Below are 21,564 nucleotides of genomic sequence, written 5' to 3' on the forward strand. Positions count from 1 at the left end.
GTGAACAGGGACTATTCAACCGATTTTGAACTTCCTTGAACTAGACATTCGTTTAGCAATTTATTAACTATAATAGAAATAGGGTGACATAAGTTCTCCGCACACACTTTAAGCATATTCGAAGATATGTTGAACCCATCAAGTAAGTTTAATTTGTTTAAATTCTATATAATGTTAGTTATTTAATTTTTTTTGATATATGAATGTTGTAATAAAGGTATATAAATAGCTCTTACGTTTTTCAAAATAAAATGTAGCTAAATAAAAAATTTTTTGATGGACACAAGTTTATCGGTATTCAAATAAAAATATTCCAAATGAAAAAGAATTTACATGAAAAAATAAAGAATAAAGAATAATGTGCTACAAATATTTTTCAATTCCTCGAAAATCATTTTGAATTTGGCTAAAAAATATGTACAAAATTTTTGCATCATAATCAGCTCAATATAATAACTAATTGGAAAACAGTATATTTCTAAGATTGTTTTAAACTCTATTAAAAATAAAAATAAAGGGATAAGAATTACATTTATGTAAAATTAGGTATAAAGTTTGGTTGCCGTGATTTCGGACCATTTTTTATCGCTTGACTTCAAAAATGCCGTAATGTAGTATCAATAAGTGATTCAGTAATTCACACTTACACTGATGAAGGTCACATCCTACTAAACGCTAGAGTTTAAAGAAAAGTTAAACGTATTGTGTTTAATGTTGAGCTAGTTGTGTTAAATTAGACGAAAAAAAATTAGAAGAATTAGTTTCAAATTTTCTTCTAATTCTAAATTTTCTTCTAATGCTAATTTTAGAATTAGAAGAAAATCTGAAACGTATACATGTAATAATAATATACACAGAAAAAATTTTTATTATAAAATATTTATTTGAATTACTATATTTCATGTACTTATACATACATATATCTACACAGGCTTAACGTATATAAATGTTAAATTTTTTTATTGAAAAAAAAATGACTAAAATTTTCTTACAGAGTATTATCACAACCATCTAAAACTAATTAAATCCCAATGGTGCATCTTATTATTATAATATCAAAGTACTTTATACATAAACAAAATATACAATAGATCTTATTAATCACCCATAGTCTCTAAGGCTCACAACTTGAGAGATATTATTTCAAAATATGAAAATTCAAATTGAAAGTATAAAATTTCAAATTCGCAAAAAAACACCTCAAGTGATGCATCTAGGAGATTACGAATGAAACACAAACTAGATTTGATTAAAATAAAAAATAAATTTTTTAGTTTTGATTAAGAATTTGAATAGATAAACACTCTTTTGTTTTTTTTTTGAACTTAGACGTTAATGCTATTTTTTATATTGCAGTTAGCTAAACTTTGCCAAAAATTATTTACAAAAATTCATCCTTCTTATATTAATTTCTTAGAAATCAGAACGAAAAGACGAATAATATATCAAAAACAGAATTGAAGGGGTAGCTGAATTTTTCATATAGTTTCTAAGCCATTATATTATAACATAATTAAAATAAAAAAAAAATTAATTTAATTTTTTGTAGAAGAAAATATAAAAATAAAACAATAAAAAAATTGTTTTTTTCTTCTTTCTAAAGCTATTTAGCAAAAACATAATGGTTTAACAGTTTAGCTGCATTCAAATTATTTTTTGCGTACACCATCATAGCTTCTTCCAATCTGATTATTATCTCGAGAACGTCTTTTATTTGGAAAACCTCTGGCATACGGGGGTGAAGGGTTTGTGGTAACATAATAAACACCTCGGGCCCTAAAATAATTTTAATTCAAAAAAATGAAATATGTTTGGAATAAATTTCAAAAGTAAAATATTTCCTATACTTTTTAGATACATGTTCGCCCATTAAAACATAATCTGACGGCTTTGGTTCACACCAACCAATTAAATATGTAAATAAATTTGGGCAGGGTCCAGCATAAAATCCAACTTGAGTTGTAATAGATTCAATAAAATATGGCGTAACTTTAGTATGATCACAAGCTAGTGTTTCTGTAAATAATATTGTAAACATAAATTATATTAATTTCAAAAGAAAATTTCAACATATTATTTACGGAACAATGATGCGCTTGCACATCCTGGTTGGCTTGTTCCACCATTTACATAAAAGTCTGCGTGACCAGTTGAATGCCATTGCCCCAATATTCCAGCACCAGTATGTAATACATCAACAAAATGAGCATCTCCTGGATCTAGATCTCTTGAATTATTTGTACCAGCATAAAAAAATATTGTCGGATCAAGACCCGTTATACGACCAATTTTGCCCTCTTGTGGTGTTAAATAATTTGCCACTAACCCAGCTATATGTGCACCGACACTATATCCAATAAAATGTAAATCATCAGGTCTTACACCACGTGGATGTCTGTTCAAATATTTAACTAACTGTGCAATACATAAACTTCCAAATCTCGGGGACCAATCCATTTGACTTAAGCATGGTTCTTTTACAGCATTACCATAATCAACAATTATAATATTATATTCACCGATTGAGAAATACGCCTCTCTTATATTAGGTGAAGGTGATAAATTTCGTCCACCACCAAAACCATGAATTATAATTTTTGTTGGATGTGTTGGATTAAAGTGCGTAAAAAATAATGCGTTGTCGTCTAAAACATCTAAAAACTCAGGAACCTCTTGTGTTCGGCGAGTATATAAATAAAACTGTATTTTTGGGTGCGGACATTTATACGGTTTTTCTAAACATGAACTTGTTACAAAAATTTCAGGGTTCTTATTATCCTCTGTTTTATCTGAAATTGGATAAGATTAATATGATTTTTTTTGTATTATCTTTATAATACTTATATATTTATTTATTTATAATACAATGTTCATGTTTATATTCATATATGTTTTAAAAATTATATAGAAACTATTTTTTATTGCTAACTATAACGTCATTTAATTGATTCTATGTCATTATTCAATAATGAGTGTATGAAGGACCGTGTCACTTAATGTCACCTTCGTCACTATTTTAAAATCGTTATAAATGTTAAGAAAAGTCGCTAACAAACATAAAATTAATGTAGTCATGTTATTTCAGTATGAGTTCATGATTAAATTTATTAAAAGTTTAAAATTTACGTAAGAGCGTAAACGTTCATCTTCATTCATGCGCAAAAAAAACCAAAATGACCATGAATATAAAGTAATTAAAAAAGTATATAATCTTATAATATTTTACCATTATAATTTTCATTATACACAAAAACTTTTATTTTACTTATGCAATTATGAATTAAATTAGTACATATTTTAAATTAAAAATTAAAAGATGTGGCTTATTCGTACGTTCATCAAAATGTATAAGGTTATGAAAAAAACATTTATTAAAAATTTGTTTTTAGTTATGATTCGGAAATTTTCAAATTGTTTTAAAAACTTTTTGTTGTCACATTCTATGTATTGTACTCCGTAAATTTTTTTATTTTTAATAATCCTTTTGTTTATAAAACTTGTTGTATTTTCTAAAAATCAAATTTTTATTTCGCTTCTCTCCTGTATAACATAACTTATAAATAAAGCACACCTTTTAACTTTTAATTTTGAAGAAAAAATTTTTTGTAATTGTATATAGTTTTTAACTAAGATACCGGACAAGTCGTGGAGCTCCGAAAGTTCAACAATATTTAAAAAAAGTTTTTAGTAAAGACCTACGTACATATAAAATTTCATCCTTTTTATTTTCAAGGGTGTAGAAGTTTTGTAACCATGTCGACGGACGAACGGACGGTCAGAGTGAAACTAATAAGCACTATTTTTCCAAAATTTTTTGGAAAAGTGCTTAAAAGTTACTTTACTATGGTCATATTCATATATGATCTGAGTTAAATTTTACCTTTTTTTATGTATTTTCTTTTTTTTTAAACAACTAATCTGAATCCACTTTCTTGGTTTGTAATTCTAATATATGTATTTTCAATACTTGAATCAAAAATTTAAAAATTCCTAACATATATATAAAGTATTTATTATTTCAGTATCGAAACGACATTTCTATACTATGCCCAGTATTAACCTATAGCGCAATGATCGCAATTACGTGCCACGCGTGCCAAGATTGGCACACTTCGAAACTTTGCTGGCACGCGTAATGAGTATATGAAAATAAATTTTTTTTTTTAGAAAGTTTTTTTATTTACTTCTTGATACTTGTTACTTTCCAAAACACAATTTTCTCAATTTTAATTTTTTTTTCTACAAAATATAATATTTTTATAACAATAAAAATATTATTAAAAACATAATTTCTATTTTGGTTTCAAATTTGAATTTGAATTTTGATTGTTATCCCAACTTTTTAAACCAAGGTTTATAAACTGTTACTAGGTTATCTCTTCAATTTTTTGTCACAAAAGCATGACGTCATCGTGGCTGTCAATGTTTATATCTACATTGAAGATTTATAAATTTTCAAAAAATTAGTTCACTTTTTTATTTTCAAACAAAAAGCCAAAAACTTTCTTTAAATAATTTTATTATTTTAAAAAAATAAACACAAAAAATTTTTTGTTTTTTCAATTGCCGAAAATTTTACAAAAGACGGCCACAACGATTATGTCACATTTCTAACAATATAAAAAAATTAAAAGAAAATAGTGTAACATGTAACATGGACGATGAAGTTCTAAAATTGTGGCAAAATCTTCCAAATCAGTTCTCATCATTAAAAAAGCTGCCAGTTGCTGTACTAACAGTATTTCCTTCATCTTACTTTTGTGAATTTTTATTTTCTCAAATGAATATAATTTACAAACATAGACCATACTGAACAACAGTAAAAAAAATAATGTGTTCCTTACTAATTTAAGTAAACTTTTATTTATTATTTTTTTTGATATTTATTATTTAAATCTTACTGTGTTTTGTTAATTTTTGATATTGAAGAATATATCTGATATTTTTGTTTTTATTTTTGTTGATTGAATATATTTAAGTTTTTTTTACATAAATTTATGTTTAAATATAAATAAAAATGAAATAATAAATGAAATAAATAAAAATTAATATAAGAACTAATATAAGTATTCTGATTTTCAATTCTACTTAATTTTATAGAATAGATTCGGCACGCCGAAATATTGGTTTGAAAAAACACATCTTTTTTGGCACGATACATAAAATCTTATTGCGACCACTGCTATAGCGTGTAATTTTTTATTTTACTACATAATTTTACAACATTAAAAAAGTATTTTATGTAATTTAACTTGTATGTAATTTGAACTTTCAATTGTATGTAAGTATATTATACATAGCATTAAATTCAAAACGGTCACATAAAGTAGAAATAAATTTGGCATTTTAATTGAAAACTTGTTGAGAATATTAATAAGTGGCCAGTTACAATTTGAAATAGTTATTATTGTGAAAACTCTTGTAATATATAATTATTTGTACTAAAATATATAGTTTATAAATGAAAGAAATGAACCATATCTCATGTCTCATGTGATACGCCACGCTGAACCGTGTAACTAGTATTGTCTTTTTGCAGTTTCTTTAACAAAAACTTTAATAGTTTCTGAGCTATGAACAAACAGCTTATGAAGTTACTTGAATAACCGAATTACATCTGATGTTGTATGGTAACTATTACAAGCACTTTTTACTAATACAACTGGCATTTTATCATATTTGGTTTTGCAAAATTTCAGCACTGTAGGGTGAAGAGTTTTTAAGATGTAGTCAAATTACTTGTCAAGTTGTATAGCAGCTACCAGAAGGAACAAACCAATTTCAACGACTCTTGTCAAACATATTAGCCCTAATAATGCATGTGCTTGTTCGAAATTTCAAAACCATAGCTTTAATAGTTTCTTAGATATAGTCAAAAATTTTTTGAAGTTCCCGAACCAATACCTGCGAAAAATTGGGAATCTTACCTCAATTATTTTTTGAATAATCATTGGAACGGACGGGCAGACATGGTTAAATCTACTCAGAATTCAACCCTGATAAAAAAAATACTTGAGTCTATATCTCAGACCGTTATTTCTTAGCGTTATAAACGATAAGTCAAATTTAGTATACCCTTCGAACATACGTTCGTACGGGTATAAAAACCTTTAGACCATATCAAATCAATCTATAATGGGATATTCAATAAATAATGCAAATAAAATTTTACTGTATAGAAAATTATTAATCAACTTAAGTAATTTGCAAAATAAAATTGTTATTTTTATTTAATTTGTAGTCCATATTTTCTGGAACATAGATCAGTTTTGTACATGCATTATTATACTTTTGTACTAATTAGATTAACTACTTCAATATCAAATCAAGCAAAAAAAAATATACAAAAATCTTAAGTTTAAAAAGCTAATATTATAAAAATTTAAGTTTAAAAAAACTATTATTCTTAAAAAATATTTTTTTGCCAATGTGGTATTTGATAATTGATTTATTTTCTTCTAATATAATTTTCCAACATTGTTATATTCTTAATATAATTAAAAGTTAATCAAGGTAAAATTTTTTTTGTTCTTTAGAGCGGTTCATCATGACCTACAATTGAATGATAGTAAACGCCATATGTTATTATTTTAATATACAATTTGTTAAAGAAAATACTCCCGTACTTGGCCGTATGATTTTTGATTTTTGCGCAAAATATATTAATAGACATTTATTAGAAAAATGATAAATATTAAGTTGATAAAACAAGCTTGTAAGTGCAGTAAAAATTATTAATTGAAATATAGAAAATCTACGCTCGTTTTTAAATTTATAATAAAAATTTATGAATATCGAAATAACATTCTTTTTGTATGTACCAATTTTTTTTATTAACGACCGCATTGTGTATACAATAAGGTAGGTGATGTGATGGCAACAAATTTTGCATATCGAGTTTTCGGTGGGACGGCACTTTATTGGACCGTATGCGGAACATCCTAACTTTTGGAAGAAATCAGGTGTCAGCAACTGGATTATTTAAATTCTAGATGCTAAAACAATGAATCTATAAATAATTAATTTAACAAATACATGTTGTATTAGCAAATTCATAATATATTAGTGTAATAGGCACAATATATCTTTTTACATATGTTCTTGTGATTGTGTGTCTCAAATAGTAGATTGCATATAGCAACTTAATGTAAACAAATATTTAGCAATCATGTGGGTTACAGTATAAATCAATGTGAAGAACATTTCGTCGGCAATTTATTCATACCTCTGCAGCTCAGTTGGTAGAGCGTCAGCCTAGAAAACGGTAAGTCACTGGTTCGAGTCCAGTTCGAGGAGAAAAATTTTTTAATTTTTCTGACCTTAACTCATTCCTTTGATTACGTCAGCAATCTGTTCTGCATTTGTATGAAGAAATTTCCATTAACTTAATGAATCTATAAATTTTTTGGAAATATCAGGGCTCGGAAAATTATCTTGGGCCGATTTTACATTTTTTGCCCTATCTACGGAACAAATTGATGGAATTTCTTGAAATTTAATATTTGAGCTCTGGTTGTTACCAAAAGTTGCTGACGAACTTTTCGTATAATTCGGACGTCATAAAATTAAACTCGACTATAAGAGTTCGTTTCAATTCACATTTTTCTAGGTATGTTAACTAAAAGCTTATTAGTGTCCTTAAAATTGTAAATAAGTGTTTAAAACGCATTTTCATAATTTCTGGAATACTTTTACTAATCTAGCCAATATACATTGCAGTCGGTTATGTGTTGACCACATCAGATTTTTTTGTTTTGTACTGTTAAAAATCTTTGCGTAATTAATTTTGATTACATGTAAGTATTAAGTGTATTGTGAATACTAGATTACTCCTAAAAAAAATTAAGAAAAAAAAATTGCATTTTTAAGTATGTAGGTATACGTCTATAGTTATAGAAACGATTTACTATAGATCTCAATTCAAAATGTTTAGTGTGAGTTTTGCTGTTTAGTTTTTCGTTCACTTATTCTTATTTAACATAATTTTATTTTCTTAAAATAAAATCAGCTATGTATATTCTAATCCATTTAAACTCTATAAAAGAAATGTTAACCACGAAAAATTATACATAAAGTGCTCAATTTAAATAATATCATATATTCTAATTTCCATCCTCTATTTTCTTCACAGAATAAGTTTGCTTTTTACGAATTTTACGAATTTTAGATATTAAGGACCTTAAAACAAATGCCATCAACTTAGTTTTAATTAAATAAGTGAAAATTAGCTAACTATTTTAATTTCTTATAATCACTTTATTACTACATATAAATACTTTATTCCTTCTTCAAGTTACAAACACCTAAACTAAAATCATGTAAGTTATTTACTCGTAGTTACTTTAAAACAAGTTTCTGTATCTTTTCACTTTCTTTTAAATCATAAAATATAATTATTAATATCTGCAACTTTTTAAAGCTTTTAAAAATAAAATAGATATTAAATATTTTTTTTTTGAATATCTTTTAAAAAAGTATTGACCTGCTTCTCTCAATTTACATTTATACCTTGCAATAAATTATTAAAATATTTAAGGTCACACACAGATACATATATATATATAAAACACCTACAATCATGGGTACTGTGTATCTGTTAACATCGTTGTCAAAAACTTTAAATATCTAAGCTTGTCTAAGCAAAGCAATTTATATATAATTGGTAACTATTATTTGGTAACTATAAAGATATTGTAGTATAGCTGTAACAAAATAATAATAAAAAAATATGAACCTTTTTAGACACTGACTAGGCGTTATATCAAACTCTTCAAAATTCACTTAGCACTTCAGCACTTTAATAAAAATTATACTTGCAATTGGGAAAGAACTGATTTTGCATATGCCTAAATATTAATAGATATAGATAAAACAAAAAATTACAAAAAAAACTTGAAATAAAATTGTACGAAATATAAATAAACAAACTAGAAATGAAAAAAATTTGATGTGATCAGCACATAACGGACCGCATTGCATATTGTCTAGATTAGTAAAAGTATTCCAGGATATTATGAAAATGTGTTTTAAACACTTCCTTACAATTTTAAGGACATTAATAAGGTTTTATTTAACATACCTAGAAGAATGTGAATGATAAAAATGTTCACAATGATAAAAATGTAAAACAGGCTCGCTAAAAAGTGCAATTCCCAAGGCCTGATATATCCCAAAAGCTGTTCAAACCATGCCATAGTCGAAATAAACTTACGTATAAAATTTCATCAAAAACGGTTCAGCCGAATTTGAGATACACGCGTTGACACACAAACCGACAGACCGACAAATCGACAGGTTGCTAAAAATAGTTTATTTACACTACCATGGAGAAGTGCGTTCCCACTGAAAGCTCAACATCTAAAATTTGGTGCCATCACATAACCTACCTTATTGTATATACAATGCGGTCGGTAAAAAACTGACGAAAGCAAAATTTCAAAAGGCAAATGAAGCAAAATTTTACTAATTTAAAATATTGGATGTCACTTCATTCCGGCATTCTATTTCTTTCCGCGTGATCACTTTTATTAAAAACGGAATGTAAAACAAAAAAAAACATTTTTAACTGGTTTGTTATTAAAATTACTCTCGTTTTTTTATATTTTATTTATGTACATACTATTATATAGGCATAACTTTTGCTTTTCTTGCTATTTCAGCTTGACACACACAACACGAATGTGTTAGGTATTGCATAATTTTTGTTTAAAAGAGAACAATGAAATGAAAATAAAAAAATTAGAGTATCCGTTAGGTGGCTAACACGAACAAACGCTACATTGCTACAATGCATATTAAAAATAAAAGAAAATTAAAGTAGCTATGTAAGACGTACAAATTGAAAAAAATGGCAGGTATTAAATGAAAGTGAATTCAAAACAAACCAAATTCAATCTAAACCGATTTATTTCAATGCATGTAGGTATATCTGATGTACTAATGTATTATAATGCACTTCATCGATGTACCGACGCCCAGTTTTATTTTAACAAAATAATTACAACTAACCGAAATTTAATAAGATAGAATACAAACACAAAGGGCAAAGAATAAAAATTAATAGTAAAATTTAGAAATGGTGGAATATAGAATGAGCTAATACCTAAAATTTTCCGTTTGACATCTATAACAAAATGGAATAAATTAAAAATTTAAAAAATTAGTTGAATTTACAATAAACAAAAAAGAATTCTTTTATAAATAATATTATTGTCATAGAGTTCAGTAATGTACATAGGTTTATTTCGATAAATTTCTAACGAGGATCATCTTTATCTATCGCTTTTTACAAAAAAAAAAAATATTCAATAATATTAGTGCACACTTTTTAAAATTCACCATTTCATAAAGTTTTATGTATGACCAAAGACTTTAAGCAAGAAAAAATGTTAAGAGATGAGAAAAGACAGAGAGTGAGAATAACAAAATAAACCCATAAGACTAGAAATATTCTTATATACAGCCAATGTGTAGCATCCCAGAATTGATTTTTTAAGTAAAAATTTATCGTGTTGGTAAATTTATTTTAAAATTTCAAATAAATGAAATCTAAGAATAAATTTATCTTAGTTTTTAAAATCTTTGGTATAACCCTATTCTTTTTTTTAAATATGCATTGGTAAGTTTATTTATTAATTATTATTATTGCATTTTACTTTGCACATTTAAAAATGATTCCATTTTATTTTCGTGCTATTGTTTTTTAAATGTTAATTTTTGATTTCTTTTCACTTTTCTTCGCCAAATACTGCAAACAGAAATTCGGCGATTGTTTTAGTTTTAGTAATGTAATTATGTATCTAATTATCAAACACAATGCCTACAATTACTAACATAACTATACTAGTATACGAGTACCCACAATTTTTTCAAACTAAAATTTTCAATTTTTATGAAACTATTATTGTAAAACTGAGCTTACTTAAGTTTTTTGTTATATTGTAATGAAATTATTAGTACCAATGGCACTTGAAAAATAACACTTTCTCCTTCATCAAGGGAAAGTACTGCTTTTAAAAGGAATCTGCATTGTTAAAAATTACTTTCATTCATTTAAAAAAAATTTTCAAAGATTGCATACATTTCATAGGCTTTAAAATAATTCACGAATTAAAGGGTTAATTTCGTATGTTAAGACAAAAAATTGTATTTTTAGATCGCATGACATTTAAGGTTACCCTATTTTGCATTTATAGAAATTTGGAAAAACTTGCTTTTTCTGAAATATAAGGTGCAAAAATTCACATTTTTCAAATATCAGGGGCAATAACTTGACAGGGAGTGTAGGTCGAAAAAAAATTTGTAAGTGTCTAAAAGCAGCTAAAATTTCAGACTTTTACAACCTGCTGTCTAGAAGAAAAACAATGTCAAAAATTTGAAAAAAAAACGTGTTTTGGATAAAGGTAAATATTAACGGGAATTTTGTTTTTTTAAAGTTCAAATATAGTATGCCACGATACAAGCCACGACTTTTCTGCGTTTACAGAGTTTAAAAAATGTGTTTTTGTTACTATAAATATCCAAATAATGACATTTTTAGGACTTTGAGTGACTATAATTTTAGAGGGAGGAGACGAGTAAAAATTTTCTTCAACGGAAATAAATTTCGAAAAATAAATATAAAAAAGGAAAAATCTATATACTTATAAAATTTCAGCTTTCAATCTTTAAAGATGTAGAAGTGTTCTAAACATGTTGACGGACGAATGAACGAAGTGAAACCAATAAGCACTAAGAACAAGTTCTAAAAACAAAAATAATATGCTATTAAACATGTGTGTTTTTAATTAAATCGATTTTTTTAACCCTGGATCTTTCACCACATTGCTATTATTTTGCACGCTGCTGTACATGTATGTATGTATATTTTTGCAAAAACAAACAAAAAAATTTTACCTTAAACTATTCAAATATGTAAATTCAGATAAATATATATAATATTAAATTAGTTTGAATATAAATTATTGTTTTATTCGTAGAAATAAAATCAAATTTTATTCCATAAATGCCTACATTGCAATTTATTAATATACTTAATAATGTACACATATGTATTACTAAACGAGATGAACAGCGTGAAAAAAAATTGCAATATATCGGATTTTTTCATCCTTGTGTTGACACCCAATTCTATATAATTATTTCGTAAACCCTACACTCCTAAATAAACATAAAACTTTTTTTGAGAACATTTTAATATAGTATGTGGAAGTGGACATGTTGCTTGATAGTAAAAAAGATTGATTTAAAATAAAATGGATACCTTAATAGGCCAACGGCGATAATAAGCAATTAAATACTGGAGCAGGACAATTACTTTCACAACTCATTCAATTCAATAAAGTTTTTCTTCATTTTGAAATGAAGTTTCCCTTGATTTTGAAATAAGTTACTTGGTTTGATTACTAGTTTCATATTTGCAAAAAATCGTATTGATTGTAGCTTTGCATATAAAATGTGTGAAACACATTATGATTACCCAGGTATCTTGGGTATAAAAAATAAGTGATATATATGCAATTCAAATCACTTTAAACGAAATATTAATTGCATACACCTATGTATTTTTGTTTTTTTTCTGTTCAATATTTGGGAACTTACGGAAAATTTCAGGTTTTTAAGAGCTGGTTAAGGTATTAAAATTAATCTTACATATTGAAAAACATACTGGGGCCTGTGGATGTTTATTAAAGGGCAAAACGAAAACGCGAGATGGTGAAGCATCCCCTGCAAGTAAGTGAGATAGAAAATTGATGGTGATATACTAAAATATGTGTTTTGCTATTTGTTTTGTAACAAAATTGGGCTCGTGTTTGAAATAGTGTTTTTAGCAATAGGTCAAAAAATTGAAATTACATAGACATGAAATGAGAAACTTTTAAGACTATAAAGATTGACGTGGGAAAGGCCAAACGAATAGCGATTCACATGCACGTGCAAAAAACAATAAAAGATATACATGTGTATAATAATATATTGAAACATAACATGCACTTACACATATACGCATTCGAAAGTCTATAACTCATATTTTAATACACTTTATATTTGAAATTGAAATGAAAAATCTAAAGAAATTATGAGTTTTTTCATTTAAAAATGCGCATGCTTCATTTGAAGTGTGGTGAATAAACTTTTAAGTTAAGGATAAGGAAACTTTCAATATTGCATGAAATTAGCTCACATACTCACATGCTTTTGTAGATACAGTATAAAAAATATTGTATAATAAAAACATAAAATTAAATTGAAATAGTTTTTTTTTATTTTTATTATATAAATTGTTGACGAGGGGAAAGCATAAATGTTCGGATGGTAAATACATTTTTGGAAATTATAAATTTTTTTTAATTTCTGTTTTTTTTTTTATACTTTTGATTGTTTTTTATTTTTTACTGGATAGAACGCAAGTATTGTTAACATATTAATATTGGCATAAACATACATACATATGTATGTACATGCCTATATAAAAAAAACAACGAGTTCAATAAATACTGCACTAGATTTTATTGAATAATAAACAATATTTAAAAAAATAAATAAAATCACTTTAATATTAAATTTACAATGTTTTTATAAAGTTTGAATAAGAGGCAGTAAAGCAGGAAGGATATTTTGTCATAAAATTATATGAGTTTGATTAATTTTGAATATAAAAAATGGAGAAATATCAAAAGTTAAACCGATAAATAATAAAAAACAGGTGAAACAGTTTACAAAAAATATGTGCTAATGAAAAAACAAATATTGTTAATGATTATTGTTACGAGTATTAAGTAAGTCTTAATGTTTTAAAAGTTTGTATACGTCTGTGTACATCACAATTTCATTAATTTTGTAAATGGAATTTCATTAATTTTATACAGCATATCAATGCAATTATATATGTACTATTTTATAAGTGATTAGTATTGGACAATTAAAAAATATCTGTTTTCCTTTTAAACGTACTGAAATTTTGATTTGAGCTTGTTTAATGTAATATATTGAAAGAAAATTAATAAACTTAAACTCAATATATAAATTACATTGTGTGAATTTTCAATTCACAAATTATCATTCGCCTTTACAATATTGAAAATAATAATTTTAGGTTGTTACTCGGACTGCATAAACTTATGTGACCGTTCTCTTTTCACTTAATTTATACTTTATTGGGTTCTTATTTCTTTTTTTAGCTACGATTAAGATTGTTGCTTGTAAATGTTTTTATCGTTTTAAAAAAATATTTTATAGACATTCTGAGTCTTTAATATAATACTCGTATATAAACTTTTACTTAAAAAACTTTAAATTTTCTTTAACGTATTGTTTAAGAAATATGTAGATGGAAATTTAAATGAGAAACAAAAGTATATGTATATGTATTAAAGGCCACATTCGAATGTCAGACTCACGAACAAATTTTGCAATTAAAAAATGATTCCCTTTAAAAAATTAAAGACTTTATTAAAATTTACAAATTTATTCCAGTATGCACATTTTTTCAAAAAAAAACTTAATTTTATAATCCATAGTATATTTACAGGGAGATGATAATTTTGATAAAATTTTAATAAATAAAAGTGGAAAAGAAACAAAGTTCTTTTAAGTTTCTTTTAAGTTAAGCATTTCATATTTTACTACTAAATGAAAGCTTATAAAAGCACAATAATAATATAATATTGCGTTATTTGTAATTAATCAAAACACATATTAAAACAATTTAATTTCAAAAAGCGATTTCACACTTATCTAGAAAATCATTAAAACCTTTTTCATGTACTCTTCTTCATCTCTTACAACATAATTTTTACCGACCGTATTGTGTATACAATAGGTAGGTTATGTGATGGCAACAAATTTTGCATATCGAGTTTTCGGTGGGAATGCACTTTTCCATGGCAGGGAAGTGTAAATAAACTACTTATAGCAATCTGTCGGTCTGTCGGTTTGTGTGTGCACGCGTGTATCCGTGACTTCAATAATGCTTTATACAATTTTAAGTACGGTATTAATACGATTGCATTACTGTCTCAGAGCTTTCAATACCTTTACATTGTACAAAAAACTGCTATAGCTTTAGATACATTTAGGAATAAAGCTCTGTGCAAATGGTAATTTTTAAAAAAAGTTACCACTTCATTAAAAACATAGCATTTTTATGCTGCGTTTTGGGAAAACACTTAATGACTAGCATTTTATTGCTGAAAATATATGCTACTTTATTTAGTTGGTTATTTCTGGCAATATTTATATGGCATGTATAAAAAAAGCGTGTTTTATTACATTTATTTTACGTATCCACTGCGTATAAAGCGCATTTAGAAATTTTATACATATGTAAGTTTATTTCAACCATGACACGGACTGATCTTTTGGGATATATCAGACCGCGGGAACTACATTTTTAGCGGGCCTGAAGCACAAAGCGAAACTCCACTAAGAGCCAAATTTACATTTTTCTAGCTATGTTAACTATAAGCTTACTAATGTCCTAAAAATTGGAAAGAAATCTTTAACAGAGATTTTTATAATATTCTGTAACACTTTCACTTAACTAGACAATACACATTACGATCGGTTAAGTGCTGACCACATGTGCTGATCAGATGTTTTTATATTTTATATTAAAGTTTATATTCCCTCTTCACATATACCCAGCAGCGTTATTTAGTGTAACCAATGATTGTTTTGAATTATTTTACAACAGTATATACAAATATGATAAGTAAAAATGAAATTTTGTTTATACATGAAACAATAAAAATCAAAAATGTATCCGCTAAGGTTTTAATTTTGAAATAAATAAACATACCTTTTTATTTGAATTTTTTTTAGAAAAAATAGGATGTTTTACAACATACAATATAAATAAGTTTATAAAGTTCTGCGTTTAAAAAGTTAAAATCTTTGGGCTTACATTTATTATTTTGTATTGCCTTTGATTTTGCATTCCCATCGTTTTTAATTTCTTCTTTGGCATTCGTCGAAAATATCAAAAATTATTCCTTTTGTGAATGAACAGGTTAAAATGAATCTAACGTTACAAAAATGAATCCACTTGCAATGTATTTTCGTAAATATATATACATGTAAAAAATTGATTGTTAATGAATTACACCTATGTATGTGATTCTATTTTAATAGTCTATTTAGCTTATACAAATTAGTTTTGTCTACATATTCTCATTCATTCTGCTTTTTCCTATTGGCGGAATCAAAAAATGAGAATTCATCTACTTAAATCAATATAAATTTAATTAACGTTTAGTTTTCATCATTCTATCATTAACCTACTTACAAATAAGATAGCATGAGCAATTTAACAAATCATTTACATTTCCTCAATTTTAATAATTTACACTCTTATTTTGTTTAATTATACATAAAAAATAATAAGTACGATTAACTTACCTGCTTCATCGGAATTTCCAAAATGTAAAAGAATACTCAGTATGATAATTTCCAAATTAATCCACATTGCGTTAAATATATGTACGACTGAGTTTTGTAATAAGTAATCCAATGATATTTAAATGCAGAAACGGAACTTATTCCTATTAACACTTAAATTTACACAGTTAACCAATTTTGTTACTTAATGTTTTTTTCTATAAGTGTAATATTTGCATAATATTTATTTTAATATTTATTATAAAAAGATAATATAAAAAATGAATACGCTAATTAGATTTCTTAATTAAAAAAATATTTATTTTTACATTAATGTATGTAGTTAAAATTTTAGTATTGAAATTTTTACTTTACTTTATTTTTAAAATTAATAAAATTAATCATAAATATGTATTGGTATTATATAATACTGCATGAATTTGTAACAATAACCCACTATGTTAGCTAAAAAGCAAAATAAAATTTAACAAAAATTTTGCAATTTAAAAAAAAAAAAAAGATATTGAATTGAAAGCGATTTTTAAATAAAAATAAACTACGTTTGCGAGCGTTACGTTAAGACTAAATTATACTAAAAGTACTCGAATCCAAAACTATCAAAGAAATTTTAAAGAAAAATATGATTAAAACAAAAAACAACAAATAAACTTAAAAAAAAAAATTCAGCAAAACACGAATTAAAATGTTCCGTCAGCTCACGTTATCACATTTGAAAGAGAGAGTTACATATTTTACAAATACTGCTATTACAGATAAAAATACCATAATAAAATGGCACCCCACCAAAGTTTGGGTATTTATACTTACTTATACGAGTAATTTTTTGAATTTTTTCATTTATTTTTTCTTATCACAATATCTGTACAGATATACTCGTATATATTTTTACTTATAAATGGAAATACCTAAACAACATAAATAAAAAAAAATTTAATTTTTATATTTTATTTATTTAAATTAAAGTTATACTAAAGTTTATGACAGAGCTTTCGCATTTATAAAATTATTTTCAGAATTGTCTTTAGTAACTTATGCTGCAATCTATGCATCAAACAAGCTCCAACACTTGTTTTAATTACTTTTTTGGATTACCAATATTTTATAATTGTATGTACATATGTAATTGCATTTTATATCGTTTACTTATATTACTTACAAAAGTTGCCTTGCTTTTTAAATGGGTGACATTAATTATTTTATTTTTTACCAACCGTTTGTAATCAGACAAATTTTTTGTCTTTTCATATTAAACTGTTGAAATTCAGATTAACGATAAGTTATCAATATAATATTAGCAAAATATTTGAAAATGTAAAAAATATTATAATGAAATATTTATTATAATATTTAAAAATATATGTATTCATGAAGCCACTACATACTGTAAGTATGGTACTCCTTTAATTAACAAATACTTTCAAGAATGGGGTTGTGTTTTGTAAATATTCTAATAATTATTTTGATACGCCAAATTTCATGTATTCTGAGTATATACACATATGGATACATAGTTGAAATATTTTTGATCAGACATTTGTTTTACAATTTTTTACAATAAATGATAATGATGTTGTTCTTTAAAGATTAGCTTATTAAAAATGTGTTAATGCACAAACACAGTTGAGTTTTTATATAGCGATCATCTACTGACAGCGAAATTATTTTTTTCGACCACATTGCATACAGTAACTGAGATTATGTGATGACACCAAATATCATAAATGTGAAGTGTTCGGCTAGAGTTTGTTGCTCCATGCTATTTGTCGGTCTGTACAGATCAGTGTGAGGTGACTTTACGGATATGTCAATTCCCGGAAACTAAACTAGGCCGATTTTACATTTTTAATTGTTTTTTCAGAAGATATTAAACCGATTAGCTTCAAATTTTATTTATAATTTTTACTTAACAGTGCAAGAAACCACACAACTTTCAGAAGAAATCACTAGTTATCAACTGAACTCTTACTACGGGCCAAATTTACATTTTTTCGCGTAAAAAGCGAAATAATTAACGAATTCCCTTGAAGTTTTATATTTGTATTCAGGGTTTTAAAACAATAAAATTATCAATTCCTTAGATTCGGGAACTGAATTTTTAATATAGGGGCCGATTTTACGTTTTTTACCATGTCTAAGAAACTGTTTGACGGCATTTCTTGAAATTTGTTATTCGGGTTTTGTTTGGTACCGAAAGTAACTGACCAACTTTTCAAAAAATTTGGACTGCATAAGAGGTACCTTTACTAGGAGCCAAAATTTCGGTGTTCTATATATATTATAAAATTTAAAAAAAAGTATTTAAAAGGCATTCTAATAATCTTGCACAGCATTGTTGTTAAACTAGACAATACACTTTGCGATCAGTTATGTACTGACTACATCAGAGTTTTTTGTTTTGTTGTCTGAAGAAAACACTAAAAAGCTAAAGAAAACTTTGCAAAGTTAAAAAGTTAGTAGTGTTTCAACACAATAATTCTTTATTTAATACTGTAACGGGTGGAAATACAGAATTTGATTTAGAATTATGCTTAGTTTGTGAAAAAGTTTTTCTAAGTTTTGCTTTTTTATGTTTGTTTAAATTTTAAACAAATATTTCATGAAATAAACTATTTCAAAGTTGAACTATAAATTTTGAAAATCTTCAAAATCAAATCAGCATTTTTCTGCATCTGAATTTTCTCTGATAAATAAAATTAGGCTTGTATTCAAAGAAGGTTCATTATCTCTCTTCAATATGCTATTATGGTTTGTATTGCAATTAAGACCCCTAGCGAGGGGCATTCAGTAACCTTAAGAGCGACCAAATTCGAATTCTGCTGCAGAAAACTGCATTGCGAATGTGTATAAATTTATCATCTTTCGAAACATATTATGTTGTATTACAACATTTATAAAATGGAGTTAAATTACGTGTTACATGAAGTTCTTAAGAAAAGACACTAGATCAAGTTTGTCTTGTAAGATAAAAAAAAACTGTGAACTTAAAAAAAAAAATATTTTAAATCTTGAAAATTTAAAATATCTTTTGCATCAAAATTAAAAATTTGCTACTCACGATGAAGTTGATATCGATAAACTTCTTTCTATAGCAATGGTTAGATACCTATTTGTTTTCTTTTTAGCGATCGCAAATGCTGCGCATCGGCTCTTTATTTTTTTTTGTCATTTCTCTATAACCATTTGCTTTACATGCCTCATTTTTTTCATATATCTGCTTGTTTGATTACATAAACTTATTGATCTCGGAAGTGATTTTTGAAGCAAAATAAATGGGTATATGCACACATATATCTACATGTATATATGCACACATATATATCACAAATAGCGATATTGTTTGTAAATATAATTTTAACTTTTGCTTAAACATTATGTATACTTGTATACTATATGTATGTAGGTAATTATATGAGCATGAGAGTAATGTACATTTATTATGTGCCTACATACATATACATATATATGCATACATATGCTTAAATTAGAGTGAATACACATATTAGGAGTTATAAATATTTGCAATCGTTATATTTAAGTGAGTAGTAAATGATTTTTATAGAAGATATTTTTGTAATTTCTTTCAATTGAATCACCTTTATATTTTTTTATTTCATTTTATAATTTTTGCAGGTGGAGATAAACTGGAAGAAAGTTTTTGATCTGGTTTTCATTAATTTTAAAAATTTATTTAAAAAAACGGGATGGGAACAAAGAGTTGAGGAAAAGCAATTTACGTCATAAATATCAAGAGAGGAGAATGTAGAGACTGTAAAACAAAAATTTTAAGCAGATGAAAATGAAAATCAAACTGGATTTTTTGTCATTTTTTTTTTTGCAATAAAACTAAACTGTAAACTAAAGAAACGGTAAATTTTACTTGAATGTGAAAGATACATGTACTTCTTGTTACATTATGTAACGGTAAGGTATGATGGGATTGCATTACATTTAATTGATTGTATTTAATAATCAATTTATTTTTTTCCAGTTTGCCTTGAATGAAATTACAATGTAGAATGCATTTTATGGGCAAGTTTATAAATAATTATCGTGAGTACTAATTATGTAATCTCCATTTCCATTTCGTTATATTTTTGTGAAATACAAATTTCGCTTATATTCGATTATATTGCAAGTTAAAGAATAAAAACTTAAAAAAAACTCTTCTTAACATACATAATTCGCCCGGGCAAGAAAGTTATTTTTTGTTTTTTCGTTAAAAATTTAATTATAGTATGTGACCCCAACGACTATGTGATATATGATATATTATTGTGGTGGATCATTTGAAAATCTATATTTTGATGATAAAAAATATTTGAATGAATATTTTTGTGACTTGCACTTTTTCATATGCGCATATTATTATAATTAAACCACAAAATGTTAAACAAACTTAATCAGTTTTCAATGTTAAAATAAAATCATCTGTTTAAAACTTGACCTCCTTAAATTTTTACACATATTCTGCATGTTCATTACATTACTTTGCGTTAAAAATTCATACATAATGTTATAGCAAATAATTTGATCTTTTAAGTTTTGTAATTATACATGTAGAGCTACATTATGTATGTATACCAAATTTTTTTGATTTTTTGACCTTGGTGACTATTAAATTATTATAAAATTGAAAAATATATATAACAAATAGATACAAACATACATATGTATGTATATGTACTTTATGAAAATGATTTTTTTTTTTTAATTTTTATTTTAATTTATGATTTTTAAAGATGTTAATTATCTTTTCTTCTAATAATATCTTAATATATAATATTGAAGGTATTTGTACAGCGTTTGGTTTTTGAATGTACTTAGCCAAAAACAAAAAAATTGCTGTAATTTGCACATAAATAGTTGAATCAATGTATTTTTACATTTTGACTGGAACATTAATGATCCAAAGAAAACAGATCTAAAGTTATGGCTTAACGAAAACATTCTTCGTTAATTTGTATATGTAATATTAATAATTTAAAAGTATTGTTCAAATTTTAATTTAAAAAAAAGTACATTTATTGCCATATTTTTAATTACCAAAAAATCTGAAATTTTGATAAAAGTTTATACTTTTTAAAACATATACATACGTATAGGCGTTTTTCTATAACGTATATAAGTATGTATGTTTCTTAGTAATGACACATATGTATATATTAT

The 21,564-nt window shown here is 25.7% G+C and overlaps 1 protein-coding gene across 1 annotated transcript; it reads right to left on the reverse strand.

The window, feature by feature from the left end:
• Positions 1-879: 879 nt before the first annotated feature.
• LOC129615321 (lipase member H-A) lies at positions 880-16,734 on the reverse strand. The gene is made up of 4 exons (XM_055530461.1): positions 16,399-16,734; positions 2,082-2,789; positions 1,848-2,016; positions 880-1,776 (listed from the first exon to the last, which is right to left on the reverse strand). Exons 1-4 carry the CDS (start codon positions 16,463-16,465, stop codon positions 1,650-1,652), a joined length of 1,071 nt encoding a protein of 356 aa, XP_055386436.1. The 5' UTR covers positions 16,466-16,734; the 3' UTR covers positions 880-1,649.
• Between the last annotated feature and the right edge of the window lie 4,830 nt (positions 16,735-21,564).

This window comes from Condylostylus longicornis, unplaced genomic scaffold (genome assembly GCF_029603195.1).
Source record: "Condylostylus longicornis isolate FDR11 unplaced genomic scaffold, ASM2960319v2 ptg000135l, whole genome shotgun sequence".
NCBI classification, from domain to species: domain Eukaryota; kingdom Metazoa; phylum Arthropoda; class Insecta; order Diptera; family Dolichopodidae; genus Condylostylus; species Condylostylus longicornis.

Excerpts from the sequence above, each read along its gene's own strand:
- LOC129615321 (XM_055530461.1), bottom strand. The coding sequence starts at position 16,465 with ATGTGGATTAATTTGGAAATTATCATACTGAGTATTCTTTTACATTTT. Across the intron at positions 2,790-16,398 it reads TGGAAATTCCGATGAAGCAG|ATAAAACAGAGGATAATAAG; the intron begins GTAAGTTAATCG and ends ATCCAATTTCAG. Across the intron at positions 1,777-1,847 it reads GGCGAACATGTATCTAAAAA|GGCCCGAGGTGTTTATTATG; the intron begins GTATAGGAAATA and ends AAATTATTTTAG.